This window comes from Stegostoma tigrinum, chromosome 24 (genome assembly GCF_030684315.1).
Source record: "Stegostoma tigrinum isolate sSteTig4 chromosome 24, sSteTig4.hap1, whole genome shotgun sequence".
In the NCBI taxonomy this organism is placed as follows: domain Eukaryota; kingdom Metazoa; phylum Chordata; class Chondrichthyes; order Orectolobiformes; family Stegostomatidae; genus Stegostoma; species Stegostoma tigrinum.
The window spans coordinates 34,165,694-34,187,605 of record NC_081377.1 but is presented as its reverse complement, the minus strand read 5'-3'; the positions used below and the strand labels follow the sequence as shown (position 1 = coordinate 34,187,605).

Sequence of the window (21,912 nt, the reverse complement as noted above, 5' to 3'; positions counted from 1 at the left end):
TAGCGAATAGAAGACGCGATAAGGAGGGGCTAAGCCGGACGGCTGAGTAATGAGGGGCCGTGTTATTGAGAGGTGGGTGCGAGGGGGGGGGGTCAGATCGTTTAGCTGAAGGCGCTCAGTTTGGGAGAGGGACTTGCCGTCGGGAGTTCGGAGACATCGACGAGGACGATGATCGATCAGAAACGCAAGGCGCAGGAAATGGCGCTGATTCCGACCAAGCGGCCGAGGAACGAGGCGGTCCCAGGGGTTCCGCAGCAGGCGGTGAGGCCCGGGACGGAGGGAGAGAGAGAAAGGGAAAAAAAAAAGCAGGCAGGCCACTCACACTCACTCCCACTAGCGATCAGAGAAGGCTGTTCGGCCCATTCTGTCAGTGCTGGCTCTCTGGAGGAGAGCCATTCCCTTCAACGTCTCCCCATAGCCCTGATGTAGACTGAGGGATAAACCTCAACCAGGGCACTGAGGATAACCCGAGATAGTGAGGTGTGGAGCTGGATGAACATAGCAAGCCGAGCAGGACAGCTGCCGTTTCGGGCCTAGACCCTCCTGTTCATTTTTAAAACATTGTGAAGGGATCTTTTACATCCACCTGAGCAGGGAGATGAGGTTTTGGTTTAATATTTTTACCCGCACTTCCCAGAGTGGTGTACTCCCTCATTTATCCCATTTAACTTTAATAACAAAACTGAAAATAACTAGTCAGTCAGTGATAAACAGGATGCCTGTAATTGACACCCAATCAATGAATTGGTCTTAAAAACAAAAGAACTGCAGATGCTGTAAATCGGGAACAAAAACAAAGTTGTTGGAAAAGCTCTGCAGGTCCAGCAGCATCTGTGAAGTAAAAATCAGAGTTAACATTTTGGGTCCAGTGACCCTTCCTCAGAACTGATTAACTCTGATTTTTTTAACTTAGTAAATGCTGTCAGACCCAATGAATTTGTCAGTTGAGTACACCATGGTAGATTTGTAGTGTCCCTGCCTCTGGGCTAGATGCCCCAGGTTCAGATCTTACCTGCTCCAGAGGTGTGATATGACATGTCTGAGCGGTTGATTAAAATATATTTAGAAGTACTATAGGTTCCCCCAATAGTCAGTGGGAAACTGGAAAAAAAAGAGTTCTCAGACATCTGTAAGAATAATAATGTTGTCATGGTAGGAGCTTTTAACTTTCCAAACATAGACTGGGACTGCCATGGTGTTAAGAACTTGGAGAGGAACTTTGTGTGTACAAGTAAATTTTCTTATTCCGTATGTGGATGTACCTGCTTGACAAGCAGTAACACCTCATCTTCTCTTGGGAAGTAGGATCGGTGACTGAGGTTCCAGTGATCATAATTCGGTTAGTTTTAAAATAATTATGGAAAAGAATAGGCATGATCTTAAAGTTAAAATTCTAAACTAGAGTAGGCCAATTATTAGGTATTAGCCAGGAACTTTCAAAAGTTGATAGGGAAAGGCGAGCCATAAGTAAAGGATAGTTGGAAAATGGGAGTCTTTCAAAATGTGATAACGAGTTTAAAGACAGTATGTTCCTGTTAGTGCGAAGGGCAAAGCTGGTAAATGTAGGGAATGCTGGCTGACTAGAGAAATTGAGTTTTTGGTCAAGAAAACTAAAGAGAGATATGTCAGGTATAGACAGCAGGGATTGAGTGAATCCCGAGGGGAGTTTAAGGGCTGTAGGAGTATACCTAAGAGGGAAGTCAGGAAGGCAAAAAGGGAACAGGAATGAGCTTTGGCAAATAGGGTTAAGGAGAATCCAAAGAGGTTCTAAAAATGTATTAAGGGCAAAAGGGTAACTAGGGAGAGAATCAGGCATTTTAAAGATCAATGTGTCCATCTATATGTGGAACCACAGGAGATGAATGAGATACTCAGAGTATTTTGCATCAGTATTCACTGTGGAGAAGGACATAAAAGCTAGAGAAGTTGGGGAAATAAATAGTGATATTTTAAAGTGTCCATATCATAGAGGTGGTGTTGGATGTCCTAAAACACACAAATGTGAATAAATCCTGATCAGGTGTATTCTAGAACATTAGGAACCTGGGGAAGAGATTGCTGGGATCCTTACTGAGATATTTGTATCACTGATAGCCACAAGTGAGGTGCCAGAATACTGGAGGCTGGCTAATGTGGTGCCATTATTTAAGAAGGATGCGATAGTGAAGCCAGAGAACTATAGACCAGTGAGCCTGATATCAGTGGTGGGCAACTTGTTAGAGGGGATTCTGTGGGAAAGGGTTTACATGCATTTGGAAAAGCAAGGACTAATTAGGGACGGTCAACATGGCTTTGTGCATGGGAAATGGTGTTTCATAATTTGATGGGTTTTTTTGAAGAAGTGACAAAGAAGATTGAAGACAGAGTGGGGGACCTTGCCTACATAGACTTCAACAAAGTCCCACAGGCAGACTGGTTAGCAAGGTTAAATCACGTGGAATCCAGAGGGAGCTTACCAATTGGATACAAAATTGGCTTGAAGATAGCAGACAGAGAGTAGTGTTGCAGGGTTGTTTATCCAACTGGAGGCCTGTGACCAGTGCTGTGCCGTAAGGAATGGTGCTGGGTCCACTGCTTTTTGATACTTACATAAACGATTTGGATGTAAATATCGGAGATATTGTTAGTAAATGTGCAGATCCCACTAACATTGGAGGTGTAGTGGGCAATGAAGAAGGTTATCTCAGAATACAATGGGACCTTGATTAGATAGGCCAATGGGCAGAGGAGTCACAGGAGGAGTTTAGTTTAGATAAATATGACGTGTTGCATTTTGGGAAGGCAAATCTGAACAGAACTTGTAGAGTTAATGATAGGGCCCTCGGGAGTGACGGCAAACAAAAAGACGTAGAGGTGTTGGTGCATATTTCCTTTGAAAATGGAGTCACCAGTAGACAGGGTGGTGAAGAAGGCGTTTGGCACATTTTTCCTTCATTGGTCAGTGCGTTGAATATAGGTGTTGGAACGTCACGTTGCAGCTGTACAGGACATTGATGAGGCCACTTTTAGAATACTGCATTAAATTCTGGTCTCCCTGCTGTAGGAAATATGTTAAGTTTGAAAGCGTTCAGAAGAGGTTAACAAAGATGTCAGGATAGGAAGAGCCTGGGGCTTTTCTCCCGAGGGCATCAGATGCTGAAGGGTGGCCTTAGAGAGGTTTGTACAATCATGAGGCATAGGGTGAATTGACAAGGCCTTTTTCCTAGGGAAGGGGAGTCCACACCTAGAGAACTTAGGTTTAAGGTGAGAGGGGAAGGATTTAAGAGATCTAAGGGGCACCTTTTCATGCAGAGAGTGGTGCATGTATGCAACAAACTGCCAGATGAAGTGGTGGAGGTGGGTGCAATTACAACATTTAAAAATCATCAAGATGGATGCACAATTAGGAGAAGCTTAGAGTGATATGAGACAACTGCTGGCCAATGGACTAGATTAGCTTAGGACACACAATCGGCACAGACGAGTTGGACTGAACAGTCTGTTTCTGTACTGTATGACTCCATGGCCGTATAACTAGTTAACAGTTCCTGTCTCAGGTTTTTGGAATTGCAGCTGGTATAAATGCAGTGGATTTTGCTTATGTCCAGGATAAGCTGGGCGAAGATTGCTTTGCCAGAGTACTGCTAGACAGAGTACTTCCATTAACTTGGGATTTGATGAGCGAAGGAGTTTTAGGATCATTGTTTGAAGCCGACTTGTGAAGAACTGGTTATTTGGTTACCAGCAGATTTGAAATGAATAGTCAAAAGAGATAATGGGAACTGCCGATGCTGGAGAATCCAAGATAACAAAGTGTGGAGCTGGATGAACACAGCAGGCCAAGCAGCATCTTAGGAGCACAAAAGCTGACGTTTCGGGCCTAGACCCTTCATCAGAAAAGGGGGGTGGGGAGAGGATTCTGAAATAAATAGGGAGAGTGGGGGAGGCAGACCGAAGATGGATGGTGGAGAAGATAAGTGGAGAGGAGAGTATAGGTGGGGAAGTAGGGAGGGGATAGGTCAGTCCGGGGAGAACAGACAGGTCAAGGGGGTAGAATGAGGTTAGTAGGTCGAAAATGGAGGTGCATCTTGAGGTGGGAGGAGGGGATGGGTAAGAGGAAGAACAGGTTAGGGAGGCAGGGACGAGCTGGGCTGGTTTTGGGATACAGTGGGGGAGGGGAAAGGGAGATTTTGAAACTTGTGAAATCCACATTGATGCCATTGGGCTGCAAGGTTCCCCAGCGGGAATGAGTTGCTGTTCCTGAAACCTTCAGGTGGCATCATTATGGCAATGCAGGAGGCCCAGGATGGACATGTCATCTAAGGAATGGGAGGGGGGAGTTAAAATGGTTCGTGACTGGGAGGTGCATTCGTTTATTGCGAACTGAGCGTAGGTGTTCTGCAAAGCGGTCCCCAAGCCTCTGCTTGGTTTCCCCAATGTAGAGGAAGCACTCTGACATCTGGAAGTCTTGGGTTTAAGTTCCACTCCAGAAACCTGAACTTATTATCTAAATAATGCTTCAGTGCAGCACTAAGCAGATTCTGCGTTCATCAGCGGTTTATCTTTTTCGATGATACATTAAATCAGGTCCCATATGTCCATGTAGGTGAATGTTTTGAAGATGAGTCAGAGAGTTCCTGGTGGATTTTTTTTAACCCCTTGACCTCAAACCCATGTTATCAGATTATTAACTAGTTACTATTGGGAAACTTGCTTCACGTAAGTTTCCTGCCATCTGTCCCTACAATATAGCAGTGGCTGCACCTCAAAACTGCAACTGGCCCGAAGACTCCTGGTGCATCAGTGTGGCACATGAGAACAACAAACTGGAACAACTTTGTCCTAATGCTCTAACTTGCGCTCTAGCTGAAGCGGCTTAATTTGGGATGCCAGACAAGTATGAGTCCCAGTCAAGGCTGTAACGTAATGATTGCTGGGTTCTGCAGGGTAAACTCTGGTTTTGAAATTTGACACCCTAATGTGAATTAGATCAGCAACGTACGTGTATTGGCTCAAGTTTGTCTAATGTGTACAGCAATTTCATTGGGGCGTTTGGATTTGAGGACCTTTCCAATTCACATGGTCTATGTAGGCCATCCAACATGTAATGTGGTGGAGAGGAAAGGTGTTTGGACTGCCACCTAGATCAAATTTTCTCTTTTGTTCTACTGCCAATCATTTAGGGTCCCCCGAGAACATCAAGTCTTCAAGCTCCTATAATGCTTCTAACAGGTCATGAGGGAGAAGTTTACTGTTGTAAGTTCCACCCAAATGGATCAACGCTGGCATCTTCGGGATTTGACCGACTCGTACGTAAGTGATAGACTATTTCATCTTTGTTCTGCCTGCACTCCTGCAAGCTTGTTAAGTTTCTAAATATAACTAAACTTTAATTATTTTGGAATTGTTATGTAAGGCCCTGATCATTTTGTTAATACTGGTACATTTCTTTGCCCTAATATTTTAATGGCAATATCAGATATGACGGCACTGTAAACCGTGATAGTAGAAGTGTGAGGTCACCCATTCTGGATACAAAAAAAAACAAATTTGAATATGTTATTGATGGTAAATGAGCTGGTTTGTGCTAGAGCTAAGGGAATTCACTATCCATGTCCACAAACTACAAAAACTCCCTGCACAGACGCAATAGGAAAAGCTAATCCAATGTTGCCCTTTTCTCTCAAGAATTAGATTGGGGTGATGATGCGCCAACTTGTACAATGCCCACCTGCAGTATTATATTTGGTTTTAGGTATCATCTTTGAAGAATACATTAACATTCGGCAGGGTGTGTCACAGTATCGTCAGTATGATACCACAGTTTAAAGGGTTAAAATATGAGGATGTAGTGTATAAGCTTGTCTTGTATTCATTGGAGTTTTAACACTAGACAGGTTTCTAATTGAGTTTCTTAAAATGCTAGAGATTCAGTGGGGTACACATAGAAACTATTTCCTCTGAAGGAATCCTCTATAAGGGGACATGATGCCAAAATTAGAACCGAACCTTTCAGTAGTGAAAATAATGAGTGCTTTTTCAACTATTGTGTGAATCTGACCCTCCTGACTCTTTCCTCACCCACCAGTAAAAGTTGTGGATAGTCGATCAAATTGAAGTTTTAGATCCATGATTGAATTTCTGTTATGTAAAGGTATCAAGGAATATTTAGCAAAGATAGGTAGATGCTGTTTTAAATACAGGTCAGTTATGGGCCAACTGGCAGTATAGGCTCAAAGGGCTGATTGGCTTGCTTCCTGTTTTCTGTGTTCCTATAATGTGTAATAGGTCCATGTTCCGTTCATCTCAAGCTTCAAAAATACCCAGCACTTTACTTTTTCCAACTTGTATTATCTCTGGAATGAGTATTTTGAGCTCTAAAACCCTCGCCTGAACTATGCGTCACCAATGATCATTTTGGATCTGGTTTGATGTAATCAGTTGTGTAGCAAGCAAGATCTAAGCTAGAATACAATTTATCCTAATGTGAATCTGAAAGTATTAAATATCTCAGGTGGCCGTAGAATTGTATTTGTATTGTATAAGGCTTTGAGTTGAACATTGATCCTGAACTGGTTTGTAAGATATTGAAACACAATAAAAATTTTTAAGGCATTAATCCAGTTTCAGTAACATTTCTATACTGAAGCCAATTGAATATTTTTACAATCTTCCTGACCCACTAGAAGTGTGGCTAATTAGATCTAAGTATATTAAGTGTACAGTACAAGAGATACTGCTAATGGGGAACAGTGCAAGGATATTCTCAATTTCAGTACGGAAATGTAATATTTTTGAGTTGTTAAAATGTGTAAAAATATTGTCAGTTGGTGCCATCCCTGATGATTTTGAAAGAGAGAAAAAGCTAACAACTGTAGCTGCAGGCAGTTGGAGTTTGAAAATAGCAGATTAACCAAGATCTTAGAAACAGCAGAGATGCTGTTTCTGTAGGTGTGGGCCATTCATCAAGTGTTCATATTTACAACACAAAAAAGGGCTTTCAGCCCAGCAGATTCATGGCGTTATGTTCCACATGAGGCTTTCAAACATGAACTTCCCTCCACAGCAGCTATTTACTGAATTACCAGGTTTTGTTCAGATTTAATGTAGCCATTTGTTAATGTCTTAGCTTGCCTTATGCTAGTCCCTCTAGTTGATTCAAAAAAAATTTTGCACATGAGTCACTACCCTTCTATGAATGTATTTCTAGTATTCTCATGCAAGAGCTTGCAAAATTCAGTCATCTTCATCTCATAAAGTCCTCAAAAGCTATGTCGGGTTTAAGGTCCTTCATGTTTTTCTGCCTTCAGTGTTATGGAATGTGTACGGAGACTGTGAAAATTATGCTACATTAAAAGGCCACAGTGGAGCAGTAATGGAATTGCATTATAACACAGATGGCAGGTACTGTATTTTGTATCTTTATTACCAAAATTTAGCTGATATTTTCATTGTATCATGATACATCATAGAAATCTTCTTGAAATTTGGGACTAATTAGTTGAGTTATAGTCATCTTTTCCAATCCAGCACAATCTTGTGTTCTTTGTGAGAAAGGTCTTTAGTTTTAGAGTGACTTGATGTTGTGCCATTAGAAGAAAGAAAGACCTGCATTCATGTAAGTCTTTGTGACCACCAAACACACTATAGTCAGAGGCTTTTTAGAAGTATGGGCTCAGCAATCGACTCCAATTTTGTACAGTGGTTTGACAATGGGTAGACTATCTTGTATTTTTGTGATGTTGATTGAGTGATAAAAATTGGCTGGGACCCTGAAAAACACTCAGGCTGTCTTTCAAAATAGAATCATGAAACCTTTATGTCTCCTGAGAAGTCTGCCTTGATTTTTATGCTCAAGATCTAAAGTGGTAAATGAATCCAAAGTCTGGTGATTCAGGCAGCAGGGATACTATAACTCAGGCACACCTGGCTTAACCTAGTACTTTCCTAATTATCTAGTACATAGAACAGTTGAGTGCTCCTTTTGAACTAATAAGCTGCATACACCATCCTGCACTATCCCCTACTTGTCCTTAGTGTTTTGATTTTACCAATAACTATCCTAGCTCATTCTGTCAATGGATCAGAAAACTATAGAATTAGTGACCTCTGTCTAACAAAGGTGGCATGGTAGTTCAGTTGGTTAGCACTGCTATCTCACAGTGCCAGGGACTTGGATTTGATTCTACCCTCAGGCGACTGTCTGTGTGGAGTTTGCACATTCTCCCTGTGTCTGTGGGTTTCTTCTCGGTGCTCCGGTTTCCTCCCACAGTCCAAAGATATGCGAATTAAATGGATCAGTCGTGCTAAATTGCCCATAGTCTGCACAACCCTGGACACTATGTGGACTAGACATGGAAAATGCAGGGTTACAGGGATAGAATAATGGGGGTGGGTTAGTTTGATCTGGGTGGGTTGTCCCTCAGAGGGTCGGTGTAGACTTGATGGGCCAAATGGCCTGTTTCCACACTGTAGGGATACTGTGAAATGTATTTCTTTCTTCCCACAATCTAGTAATCTATAAAACCAAAATTATGCATCACTTAGTTGTTCTAAGTTATTTCTATGGCTCTTGCATTTTTTTAAACTATATATCAAACCCAAGCTATCTATTTTCATCTTTGCAAGTCTAAACAAAATTTTGAGAAGATTTGTAGCTCAGGTTGAGGTTCTGGATGTAAGTTTGCTCGCTGAGCTGGAAGGTTCGTTTTCAGACGTTTCGTCACCATTCTAGGTAATATCATCAGTGAGCCACCGGTGAAGCGCTGGTGTTATGTCCCGTTTTCTATTTATCTGTTTAGGTTTCCTTGGGTTGGTGATATCATTTCCTGTGTTGATGTCATTTCCTGTCCTTTTTTTCCTCAGGGGGTAGTAGATGAGCTCCAAATGGACCTAAACACACAAATAGAAAGACCTCTTGGCATCATAGCCCACAAATCCACCAACACACTAAAACAGCAGCTAATGAACTTAAAAGACCCTATACAGACAACAAGCAAAACGAACGTTATTTTAAAAAATACCTTGCAAGAACTGTGACAAACACTACATTGGACAAACAGGCAGAAAGCTAGCCACCAGGATACATGAACATCAACTAGCCACAAAAAGACATGACCCACTATCACTAGTATCTTTACATATAGATGAGGAAGGACACCACTTTGATTGGGACAACACATCCATCCTAGGACAAGCCAAACACAGACACGCACGAGAATTCCTAGAAGCATGGCATTCCAACCGGAACTCCATCAACAAGCGCATGGATTTGGAGCCCATCTACCACCCCCTGAGAAAAAGAACAAGAAATGACATCACCAACACAGGAAATGAAATCACCAACCCAAGGAAACCTAAGCACACAAATAGAAAGCGGGACATTTCACCGGAGGCTCACTGATGATGTTACCAAGAATGGTGACGAAACGTCTGAAAGCGAACCTTCCAGCTCAGCGAGCAAACTTACATCTAAACAAAATGGTTCCCTCAGCATCTTTAGAATCTTGACCTATGATCTTTGGTTTTGGCCAGTAGTTGATAACCTGTGGCAAATCAAGCAGATGAAAAGGAAGCAGCAATAAATAAATTTCATTGAATTAAAATAAGCTGAGCTTATAAGCCTTTTTAAAATCACCAAACTTATACTTTTTTCACAGCCCCCATCCCTCACCTTGGTTTATCCCAGTTTAAATGCTGGTTTAATGTTTGTGAATTTGTCGAACTACTATTTTGAAGCTGTCTTGCCTTTTGAGTTAATTTTCTGCTTTTTCTTCAGCATGCTTTTTTCAGCATCAACAGATAAAACTGTCGCAGTGTGGGACAGTGAAACAGGTGAAAGAATCAAGAGATTGAAAGGGCACACTTCCTTTGTGAATTCATGTTACCCAGCAAGACGAGGACCACAGTTAGTCTGCACAGGAAGTGATGATGGAACAGTAAAGGTGATTGCAATTAATGTTGGGGTGTATTATGTTTCACTGAGAGGTTCATGAGGCAAAAATTGAACAGTCATAAATTCTATTGCAGAAGCTAATAAGGATGAAACTATCCTGGCAAGGACTGGGTAGATTAATGTGTCACTCTTTCCTTGGGATAAGTGTTTTTCAGGATTTGGGGCTCAGTCAATAGCTCAGCATGTTTAACGGGTGAACAGCAACATCAGACAGACCAGAAATGCTCCTGGTTTAACATTGCATCTGTGCTGAATCTGCTAATTTGAGAAAGGGCTGCAGTTGCTCGATCAGCATTGCAAGGTAAGGAAGTGAAATGTCAGCAGGATTTTTGCTGATTTGCCATTTAGTTATATGATCTGGCTTGCTGTCACCTTCAGCCCAGTGAAAACTACTCTCTAACCTTGTACATCAAGAATGGCCATTTTGAAAAATGTACAAAAAGGTTGGTGACAATTGTTCAGCTAAACCCCAACAAAGATCAGTGCCTTTAGAAAAGGACCACAAATTTATCAAGTACATTGGTCAAATTGTCAGCACAAATAATAGAAGTAAAACCTGGACTGGTATAATTGATAAAATTTGAAAAGCCCGTGCAAAGAGATGTTGTGTTTTTCATGGCAATGTGCAAATTATATACAGTATGACTCTTCTTTCACACCCATTGTTTATGTCACATCTTTATTTTCTTTAATGTAAATATCGATCTAATTTGAACTTATTTTTGTACCTTAGCTTTGGGACATCCGGAAGAAAGCTGCTATCCACACATTTCAGAACACATATCAAGTACTGGCGGCAACGTTTAATGACACAAGTGACCAGATTATCTCTGGTGGTATTGATAATGACATAAAGGTACGGTACTCAGTGTGGTTTGTGAACTGCATGAAAGTGTAAAATGTAAATTAATTAACAAAAAGGCAGTGCTGAGCTTGGAATCCATTTAAATTTATGTCTGCAGTTCTTTTGATAAAATACACTTTTTTTTAAGAGATAGCGGTGTGGAGCTGGAGGAACACAGAAGGCCAGTCAGCACCAAGGAACAGGAAAGTTGATGTCTCGGGTTGGAACCCTTCTTCAGAAATGGGTCTTTTTTTAAAGTTTCTTTCCTTGTTCCTGAGGTGCATTTCAGAAAGGACATTTCTGTTGTGAATGCTGAACACTGTAGTTCTCAACCTGGGTTGTAGAAGATAAGTTTTAGCTATACCCAATTATATAACTTGATCTGGTGGTCCTGAAGGGGATGGTTTATATCGAGTCAGTTTGTAAGCACTGCTGCCATGGGTGGAAATGCATATCTCGCTGTTTATGGACCCACAGTACATAGCACCTGACATTAAACATTGTTGAGAAAATATCAGTTTTGTTGAAGCTTTTCGTCTTACCCTCATCAGGACAATCCTCAAGAATAGCAATTTGGGAGGAAAACAAACATTTATACCTTATGAGAGGTAAACGCTGATTGGTTGGCAAGTCACTATGTTTGGAAGCATTGCCGTGGAGATTGGGCATCATTAACTGGTGCATTCTTTATTCTTGAAGGACTTTGTGTACCTTTACTTGATTTTATCTCACTTCTGACTTTGACTAAACCAATTTCAAGCCACACAATCTGGAAAATGAAAAGCCTGGAAAGGTTTGCTTGAAGCCAGCACTTCCTCAGGTGCATAATTTGTTAGAATCATGTTACCTGATGATTCTTATTTATTGTATCCTTTCTTTGTGTCCAGCAAAACATACAAAGTTAACATTGGATAGTGTGAGATATTGCTGTAAAGTGTAGAATATATACCATAGGGCCTGCTGTATGAAAGATAGTTTGGTGATAGAGTGATTAAATATGTCAATAACTGTTAAGTGCAGAGCATTAAGCATATCCTGTCTAAAGCTGCTTCTCTGACAGTTGCTGGAGCAGTATTTTCCGCAGTCACAAATTGATCTCAGTGGTTGGAACTGAATATTGCATTTCTCCAATCAATCCGTTTAATTGAAACACACTGTATGATATCCTAGGAGATTTTTAAAGGGATGTTTTATTGGCAACTACTTCTGAAATGAAGGTGAGTTCTGTTTTTGGAGCATAACTACTATTCGCCTTTGTCCCCTTGCACACTGTAAAGTCGAGTTGTGGGTTTACATTTGGTTCGATAATAAGCTAACTAGCCAGTCTGAAGCTGTTGATCACGAAGGTCTAGTCAGAAGATTCTGTAGCAACCATGTAAGAAGTAGACAATTATATTTTGAATCTTAATACGGGAAAAATGTCTTTGGCATTCAAAAAGACAAGAAAAACATAATTAGTAATGCATGGTTTTTTTAGTTTAGTTGATGTGCCTAGTGGGGTTTACAGTCTGTGCCTCTTTTTATTATTCACTCACGAGATGTGGGCATCTTTGGCTAGGTGAACATTTATTGTCCATCCCGTTTGCCCAGAGTTCATTTAAGATTCATCCACATTGCTGTGGGTCTGGAGTCACATGTCAGCCAGACCAGGTAAGGATGACAGATTTCTTTTCCTAATGGACATTAGTGAACCATTTGAGTTTTTCTGATAATTGATAATGGTTTTGTGGTCATCATTAGACCCTTAATTCCAGGTTGTATGTTAAAAAGTCAAACTGCACCATCTGGCAGAATTTGAACCCGCACCCCCAGAACAATAACTGAGTTTCTGGATTAATAGTCTAGCAATAATATCACTAAGCCTTTGCCACCTTTGAGAGCACTATGATGGCAGGATATATATCCAGGAAGCGCATGAACAACGTCTTTTTGTTTTTATTTTTTAGGATCTCTAGTTTATGCTGCATTAACCTAGATATTAGGCAAGTGACCGCATCTTTGTTTCATTGGCAGCATGAAGAACATTGATAAGAATGACAATTAATGCTGAACCTAAGAAAAATATGTATGGTTACAAGCCTTAAAAATGGAACACTGTCCACTTTAGTTCTTTGTTCAAATAAGCAAAGTTTCTTTCATTAGGGTTTTTTCTTTGTTCAAATAGTAGAAACACTAGTCCAGTCCATTGCTGAATAGTCTTGGGACATGGATTGCTTTGTAGCAGATTGGCTTTAATCCAGTCATATGGTGTCACTTGGCAGGCATTTAAGGGCTGCAATTGACCTGATTTGTAATATTGTCAAAAGATTCTCAATCTTGAACTGATACTGTTCAGGAGATATTCACAAACAATGATCTGTTTCTCCGGTATATCAGTCTTTAATGGTCACTGAGAGCTAACATTTGAACTCTCACCTGTATTTTTGGGAATAATGTAATAATTTCCTATTGGCATTCTTGATGGCATAACCTGTTTAGCCAAACAGATCATGAAATTCTCTACTTCTGTCCTTTAAAATGTGCTGAATTATTTAATTTTACTCTGCAGTTTTGTGCTTCACTAGCTTTCAGAAGTGGGGGCAAAAGTTAAACTTGGTCTTCCCTCGGTCATTAAACAACAATCCAGTAGAGTGAGTGAGTGTGTGTGTATTCTTTGTGAGAAGAATTGAACTCATTTGTCTATACTTTACAGTGAAGTTGGCTGCCATTCATTATCCAATAGCACATTGTTGGGATTTGGCTGTGGCACCTGCCCGTGTTTTTCCAGGTATTGGTAGAGTAACTTTAAACTGGATAAGGGAATTAGTATTCTGGATATTTGAGATAGGATTACTCCTTGGCTATCAAACGCCTGTGTAGGTTTGTAAAATTTAGGGGCACTTATACATTCTGGCACAAGCTGCCAATTGCACAGAGAAGCACATCTTATAAAGTATAATGTACTGAATTCACTTTGCAGACTGCAAAAAGAATAAGTGAACTTTGACTGTGTGCTGTCTAATTTTAGATTTGGAAAAACAATGTTTGTGCTTAAAAATATTATTTGTGGAAAGTAACTGTTTTGGATTAAAGTTACCTTGTTTTTTTTTTCCTGTTAGGTTTGGGACCTCCGACAAAACAAGTTAATTTATACTATGCGTGGTCATACAGATTCTGTGACTGGCTTGGCTCTGAGTGGAGATGGCTCTTACCTCCTTTCTAATTCAATGGACAATACAGGTAATAAAAGTGTAACTACTTTCTCTAAAGCAGGGCAGAGGTGGCTGACTGCTGTTTTATTGAAGAACCTAACAATGAAATAATAAAGCAAGACAGTTGGGAACATGCATGTATTCTTCTGAAAGAGTGACATTGTGAAAGCTTATATCTATCTGAAGCCTATGTCGTTTGGATGTCCCAAATTCACTTAATTTCTATTGGATTACCTTTAAGATGCAGTCACTGTTTTTAAAGTGAGACTCTTTTCAACTGATTGGCAGACAGGCTCCTAAAAGAGTAAATTACAGCACCAAAAAGGAGCATTCGTTTTCTCCAGAGATGGTGGATGCTTTTTGAAGATTTTTAATGTATTTGAGTCCTTGTAATTCCCTTGTTTTTTTTACAGTTGAAACTGCTTTTACTACCCTTTGAAACAATGTATTTCTGATCATAGCTAGTCAGACTTTTACAGTCCCCTACTGCTGCTTGAATCACCTATGAAGACTGACAGATTTGATGCTGGTTACAGCAAGTACAGCACTGGCATTTCAATCGACATTACATGCTTTGATCCTAGGGCAAAGCTTCAATCAAAAGCCTTCTGATTTTCAGATGACAATTTTGCCAGTTGGCAGGACTAAGAAGCATTTTGTTTAGATGTTTGAGTGAAAGAACAAACGCACAAAGGCTCTCTCATATTCACCGCGTTTTCTGGGGTTACTTTGTGTGGCCAATTGCTGCATCAGCTGAAAGTGGACTCAGCAGTTTGAAAGTTAAACCTCTGACCTTATTAAACAGTGTGTCTTAGCTACTCGCAACATCAAACAAGTTGTACACTATACTATATTTTTCACACTTCATACATTCTTCTTTTAGTGTTTAGCGTTTGTTTCTCGTATAACTTACCCCACCAATTTACTTTATCTTCCTCATGGAAGTCAGTGTCTTGTCTTTCGAGTATGTGTCACTGATGTTAGTTCCTCTGCAGTGTCTTGTGTAATAGCTCATTTGTGACATACACATTGCGATTTGACTGCTACAGATTTTAGTGGAAGCACTCTAGGTTGTTCCTGTCTGGGTCAACCTACTGACTCACTTAGGCTTTATAAGTGGTGAGGAGGAATGGGAACGTTGTTGGACTTCTCCTTCCGAAGGTATGTCCTTTAAGGTGGACGATAGCTCCACACACAGTGTCCTAGCTGAGACTGGCTAACCCACCACGGGTCAGAGATTGCACCTCTTAAGTTTGAAGTCTGTCTGGTTTGCCTCTAATGAGCTGAACTGTTGATTTTAGCACTTCTGGTTTTATTTTTAAATTGTTGAGATTAATGTGCATTAAATGGCTTGAGTTGATTATTGTTGCTGGAGTGAAGGTCCATGCAAGCCACATACCATAGTATAGAAGGCTGATGTTTTCTGATTAGTGTTAGTTTCGTCTTTTTAGAAACATAATAGCATATTTCTAAATCAGAAAAAAAGTTTATTTGCTGAAATTTAATGTTTTTTGGTTTGGATTTACAGTACGAGTCTGGGACATCCGTCCATTTGCTCCAAAAGAGAGATGTGTAAAAATATTCCAGGGTAATGTGCATAATTTTGAAAAGGTAGGTATTAGTAAAACAAAAAATAACGCTGGGACATCTTTTTATATTAAAGTCTGTGGGCTCTTGGATTTTTGTAAATACTGATTCATTATGAGGCAGGAATGAAATGTCTCGAATGCATAACATTAAGTTGCGCTAAATGGTGGCAAAAGGGTTTATTACAGTTTATTTTATCAAATGGTTAAAATAGTTTTTAAAAGTTTAACAACGAGAAATTTCTATGCCACTGATAAATGCAGAAAGCCCGTAGTGGAATCTTTCAAATCACTTAACGTTATTTGTCTGAGTTTATAGATTCACTTGAATAATTTGATGTGAGCAGTGTTGTGTTGGTTCTACAGCTTGTGAGCCTTTGGTGAGATGTTGGGAACCAGTGTCACATCACCTCAATATTAAAGTACTGTTCCCTTGACATTATACAACTTCTTGCAGAACCTCTTGAGATGTTCATGGTCGACTGATGGAAGCAAGATAGCTGCTGGATCTGCTGACAGGTAAGTGTTATTGTTGTGTACTTTGCTGGGCTGAGTGAATTTTGGGACAAACTAGGATCTGCATGCTGTTTCAGAGATAGTAGGAACTTGTAGATGCTGGAGAATCTGAGGTAGCAAGGTGGAGAGCTGGATGAAAACAGCAGGCCAGGCAGCATCCCATGAGCAGGAAGGCTGCTGCTGGGCCTGCTGTGTTCGTCCAGCTCTACACCTTGTTATCTCTGCATGCTGTGTATCTTTGAACACAGACCCTCTAGGACACCTTCCAATTTAATACATCAAATCCTTGTTTTCTTCAGGGGTTAGGGGCACAGATATCCTGTGAATAACAGAAAATTCAGATACCACTATTGCATAACTCTCCTAATCTGCTACAAAGGACTGTGTAATCAGACTGAGGGGGGAGAAAAATGGGGTCTGGCGTTAATCTCTCAAATTCACGGGTAACAATTCTGGAGATGACCAGGAGTGAGTGTAGTTTAATTGTATTTGAATCCACCACCTTTATTAAATATCAGGTTATTGTTTAAACTCCAATTCTATGGAACGTTTAAATTTAATCATTGCAAGATGGTGTGAACTTAAGCCATAACAACTTAACCTGCTGTCAGAACTGTTAATAAACTGACAGTATGTGTTGTGCCAACAATCTTAACATTCTAAAACTGGTCACTTTAAAAGAAGGTAGGAACATGGCAGGCGGTGGAGAATGCACTCTACATAATGTAGCCAAAATGAATAAGTTTTGTCAGCTATATGCATATCAGTGGATTGTATTATGTTGCAAAAGTGCCTTGGAGGTATTACTATGTTAAAGGGACTTCAGGTATTGAAATTGTTGAAGGTTATTTGAAAAAACATAACAGAAATCAGCGCTAAGCGATTGCATAATTTCTTTCAGATTCGTTTATGTCTGGGATACAACATCACGAAGAATACTATATAAATTACCAGGGCATGCAGGCTCAGTGAATGAGGTATCATTTCATCCAGAAGAACCAATTAGTAAGTGTCTCATTGTGGCTAACAGTGTAAAACCCAGCATAGGTATGTAATTTTAATGTGTTAGGGGAAAAAAATGGTTGGAATTACATAACTTGAAATTAATGAAGGGAAAGCTAACTAAGACCTTTTGATGTTCGACGTTCACATGGTTTAGCATATAAAGAATATCCAAAATATTAAACTCTAATTTTCACTTAAAAGAAATGGATTTATTTGATAATGAATTTCCAGAACACTTTTGATTTTTGTACATTTCAGTAATATTCTTTGTACGCAGATAGAACTACCCATGTCCTTTGGGATACAGAAGGGGCAAGTAAATCACCAGCAGAGCAAAAAATAGGAAATGTATTAATAGATGGAGAAAAGTGTATAGTTGAAAAACCAAACCTATAACAATAAAGATGGTGTTAGAAATGCAGGAAGGTTACAGAAAAATACTCCAGGAGATGTAATTGCTGAGTAGTATCTGCTTATAGAGCAACACGTATGGAGGTAGGAGCGCAGGTTGTTGAAATGAACTGAAGTAAAAGCTCTGGATCTCAAATCTACGTTGTCCTATAAAATCAGATATGAGGTTCAAACTCTCAACCTTCTTGTATACTGACACTGTCTCCTGTTTTCCTAATATTTTTAAAAACTTAATACTAGTGGCTGTTCAAAGAATAAATTTTAAATTGCAGTTGTCTTTTTCTAATGTCAAGTTACAAAATTAATTATATTGTGATTACAATTTAACCAATTTATTTGTTACTAGTATGTGTTCTCCAGACTGGCTGGCATTTTGCTTCAGCCGGAATAACAACAGGAATATCTCCCCTCGAGGATACTGGCTACCAGCTCAATTCCAGAGAGGCTGAAAACCTCTGAATTCCTGGCTATGCCCATGAGTCACGTTTGACCAAATCTTCAGTCTGACCTTTTGCAAGAGCTTACAAGCATTGCATAAATTGGCATCATGGTTTACACTACACAGATTTTTCTGATTCCCTTTTGTTTGCTCTCACATTGTCTCCCTCTCTCTCTTTCCCCTGTACCATCTCCACTCCCCCCACCCCCCAACACCACATATTTATCTAGTTTCTATTCGCTTGACGTAATTGATTGTCTGCGCCTCCACAGGAGGAGGTTGAAATGTCCTCTGAGCCAGAAGACCAGGGTTCAAGTCCTACCTGCTTTGGTGGTGTGTTGCTAACACGTCTGAACAAGTTGATTAAAAATATCGACAATCACCATTACCAACTTGAGTACATTATCTAGGCTGGCACGTTAGTGCAGTTTTGAGAGAATACTGCTTTGTGGCAGGTGCCATCTTTCAGACACATTAAATCATGCTTATGCATATTGCATGGCAGTATTCAAACAAGAACAGAATTCCTCTGGTGTCATGGCTTCCATTATCAACTATCTAGATAGTTTTTACCCTTGGGAACTTGCAGCATTTATTAGCTATGAACTGTTTTGGTAAAGTTCAGCATGAGAAATGCTATATAAGTGCCTGCTTTCTCTTAGGGGTTTTCTCTTTCCATGTTTGTAAATCAAGATTGGAATTTGTTGACAAAACGTCAGTTAAAATTCCCAGATGCTGCTCAAGTTACTAATAAACGTAGTTGAGATAGCTAATTCATGACACATTTGTGCTTTCAGAATAGAGAGGCTGAAAGCCTCTGAATTCCTGGCTATGCCCATGAGTCACATTTGACCAAATCTTCAGTCTGACCTTTTGCAAGAGCTTACAAGCATTGCATAAATTGGCATCATGGTTTACACTACACAGATTTTTCTGATTCTCTTTTGTTTGCTCTCACACTGTCTCCCTCTCTCTTTCCTCTGTACCAGCTCGTGAACATGAACATGTTAGCAAATTTGTTGAAAAAGTAGAGTTGTTTCAGCTTGGTGTTTGTTGTATTTTATCAGTGACATTTCTTAACCAGCTTTTCTGCTGGAATCATGAACTTCACTAGTGACTATGGGTTATTGATTAGTGAACTTGGCGTATTAGTCTTGCGGCCTTATTATTGTCTACTGCTGTAATAGGCATTAGTGAGCCAAATGCGTTGGGTATTTCAGAATAAGGATGGGTAGGTGTAGGTTTCTAATTTAACCATTAACTGCTTGTAACATGAGGTAAATTTTTTAAATTAACTGAAATCTACATTTTTTATTTCCAACAGTTCTTTCCGCATCCAGTGACAAAAGACTGTACATTGGAGAGATACAGTGAAAAGGAAGAGTTTGCGTAGAAGGACTCGTCGGCCATCAACTAACAATTACACAGAAAATGTCCAAATTCCAGACAAAAATGTCATGCTGGTGGAAAGAAAAATATATAGATTCTTGACAGGTGAACCACCCTGTTTCACTGCTTGGCAAATGAACCGGGCTATTTCCCCAGTTTGTACACTTCCTGTGGAGACTGATTTGAATGCAGAATCTGAATCTAGGCAGTCTGCAGCTATAAAAACTGGCCTGCACTCAATTTTGTATCGTGGCTGGACAGACAGGTTTTTTTTTAAACTATAATCTGTTTTGTAATAGTCAAAAGAAATAAATTCACACCACTTTTGCTACAACTGTTCCTAGATATGGATGTGACAGGAGTATGTTTGAAACACCTCCACAGCTTTGTAATCGTTCAACCTGTAATTCCTGTTTTGTCTTCAGTCCTCTGAGTAGTAAACAATTAGATTAATATGGTGTTATGACACTCCAGTTTTTACATTTTTGGATCTTTAACTAATTGCTAGTTTGATACAACTAACTTGAATATACCTTGAATATGCTGGTGACCCCATTCTCAGCCCTTACAGAAGTTGATCCCTTTCTTAGTCATAATATGCTAAATGTTCAGTAATAGTTTCAGATTTTCTCCCTACAAATGACTGTTTTACCTAATGGATACCTTCTAACCAGATGCTAAGGATCAAGCCAATGATACAGGCGCTGTTACAAAAATGTGTGGTAGTTTAAGACAAGCCACATTTTGTATCAGAAGTAGATACATGGTGATTACCCACATACTACTTTACTTGTTTAAATTGACCTCCATTGGGAGTGTTTTTCTCCCCCAAGGCATCAAGACATGCATACTGATAGCTACAATAGCCATAAATTCCAGGTAACTTTTTTGTTTTTGTTAAGCAAAAGTGTTAAGGAATATGGGCCAAGGAAAAGAATGTGGCGTTAGGTCATGGTTCAGCCAAGATCTCATTAAATACTGGAACAGTCTTGAGGGCCTGAGTGGTCAACCCTACATTGTACAAGAAAAGGAAAAAAATTGATTATTCCACTTAGACTGATAGTGGGTTTGGCTTTTTTTTGGGAATCTTCTGCAGTACCGGCAACTTGATATCTAGTAGGGCACCACGTCAGCCAGGGTACTGTCTATTCTTGAGCACTCTGACTGCCCGGTCAAGGCGAGAGAGGTTAGAATCACAGGAGTGCCCGTTGTGAAGTTCTCAGCCAGGTCCTTTGCGGTATGCTGGAAGCCTTTCACGTGAGCCCAGCTGCTACTGGTAGTACATGTTGGGACTTGACACATCCAAGTCTTGGTTAGTTTCCCAGTCTTTTGCAAGAGTTTTGCAGAATTCTGGGGTATCCAAGCTACGATAGCTATATTCATTCTTGCAAACACTTTTGTCGATTATCAAAAGTCATCTGACATAGGAGCTAGCTGATAAGTTGCTATTCAAGACTACTGGCATTTTTGAGTTGCTACCACCTCTTTCATGTCAACAGTGCTGCTTACGTTATACTTGACATTACCCGCAACCCTTTGCTAGAAAAGATGCAACAATGTTGTGAGTTGCCGATTGCTTTCGGTAATGTTGTGCAGGGTCCCCTGTGTGTTGATTTTATGGATGTTAAAGGAAACTAAGGATCTTTTCAAATAAACCAAATAGAAGAGTAGAATGCAAGATACTTTTGTGCAGCAATCAATTTGCAAATCAAACCTGGTTGCATGTAGCTAGAAGCATATGAACAGGAGCAGACCATTCACACTATCAAGCCTGTTCCTACAGTCAGTGATCATGGCTGATCTGTGACCTATTGTACTCGTCTTTGGCCCACTGTGGCGATAAATGAAGTTAATGTTTCAATTGTGGTGACCCACCTTCAGAAGCTGCTGTGAAATAGGGTCACTGGACTCAAAATGTTAACTCTGCTTTCTCTCCATAGAAATTGCCAGATCTTTTGAATTTCTCCAGCAATATATGTTTAAATAACTTACCTGCCTCGTCTTTTCCTGTTAATAGCTGTCAGAGGACTTTCCTTTTATGAAGAACTTCAGGAATCTGGAGAATTAGTGAGGAACACTCTTGTTGGGTAGTTAAGGAGGAGAGCAGTTTTGGGTACAACAAAATTCCACAAAAAAAATGCTCGTGTCCTGTAGTAAGGAGTAGTTACTTTGAATGCCCATTGATGTTTTGGTTGAAGTAAACATTAAAAATCCTGTACAACTGAACAATTGTGCTGACCATTCACAGATGTGGATGTCATTTACTGAGCAATCACTTGTTGCCCGTCCCTAGTTATCCTTGAGCAGGCCATTTTTGAGTTCTTATGGAGTATTCTGAACAGTAACTAATAAGTGTTGCAACTTTGCGCATCTTCAGACGGTATAAGCTGATCACATTTATGACCATGGTGATTTTGGTTCAAGCTTAACATAACCATCTGTTCAGGTTTAATGGTATTTGTTGAAAAATTCTGTGCACTTGTGTGCTATGTCGTATTCTATGACTTGGATCATGACCACGTTAAGCAATATAATTGTCCTCCAATCATATTGAAATGCACAGAAGATCAGCTTATGATAAATGTATGTTGTTGCAT

At 39.9% G+C, this 21,912-nt stretch overlaps 1 protein-coding gene across 1 annotated transcript; it reads left to right on the top strand.

The window, feature by feature from the left end:
- Positions 1 to 90: 90 nt before the first annotated feature.
- Positions 91 to 21,544, top strand: snrnp40 (small nuclear ribonucleoprotein 40 (U5)). Its single transcript, XM_048557663.2, has 10 exons — positions 91 to 261; positions 5,163 to 5,292; positions 7,290 to 7,383; positions 9,758 to 9,923; positions 10,668 to 10,790; positions 13,877 to 13,997; positions 15,498 to 15,580; positions 16,013 to 16,074; positions 16,973 to 17,076; positions 19,251 to 21,544. Exons 1-10 carry the CDS (start codon positions 169 to 171, stop codon positions 19,298 to 19,300), a joined length of 1,026 nt encoding a protein of 341 aa, XP_048413620.2. The 5' UTR covers positions 91 to 168; the 3' UTR covers positions 19,301 to 21,544.
- Positions 21,545 to 21,912: the final 368 nt, after the last annotated feature.

Excerpts from the sequence above, each read along its gene's own strand:
- snrnp40 (XM_048557663.2), top strand. The coding sequence starts at position 169 with ATGATCGATCAGAAACGCAAGGCGCAGGAAATGGCGCTGATTCCGACC. Across the intron at positions 9,924-10,667 it reads GTGATGATGGAACAGTAAAG|CTTTGGGACATCCGGAAGAA; the intron begins GTGATTGCAATT and ends TTTGTACCTTAG. Across the intron at positions 15,581-16,012 it reads ATGTGCATAATTTTGAAAAG|AACCTCTTGAGATGTTCATG; the intron begins GTAGGTATTAGT and ends AACTTCTTGCAG.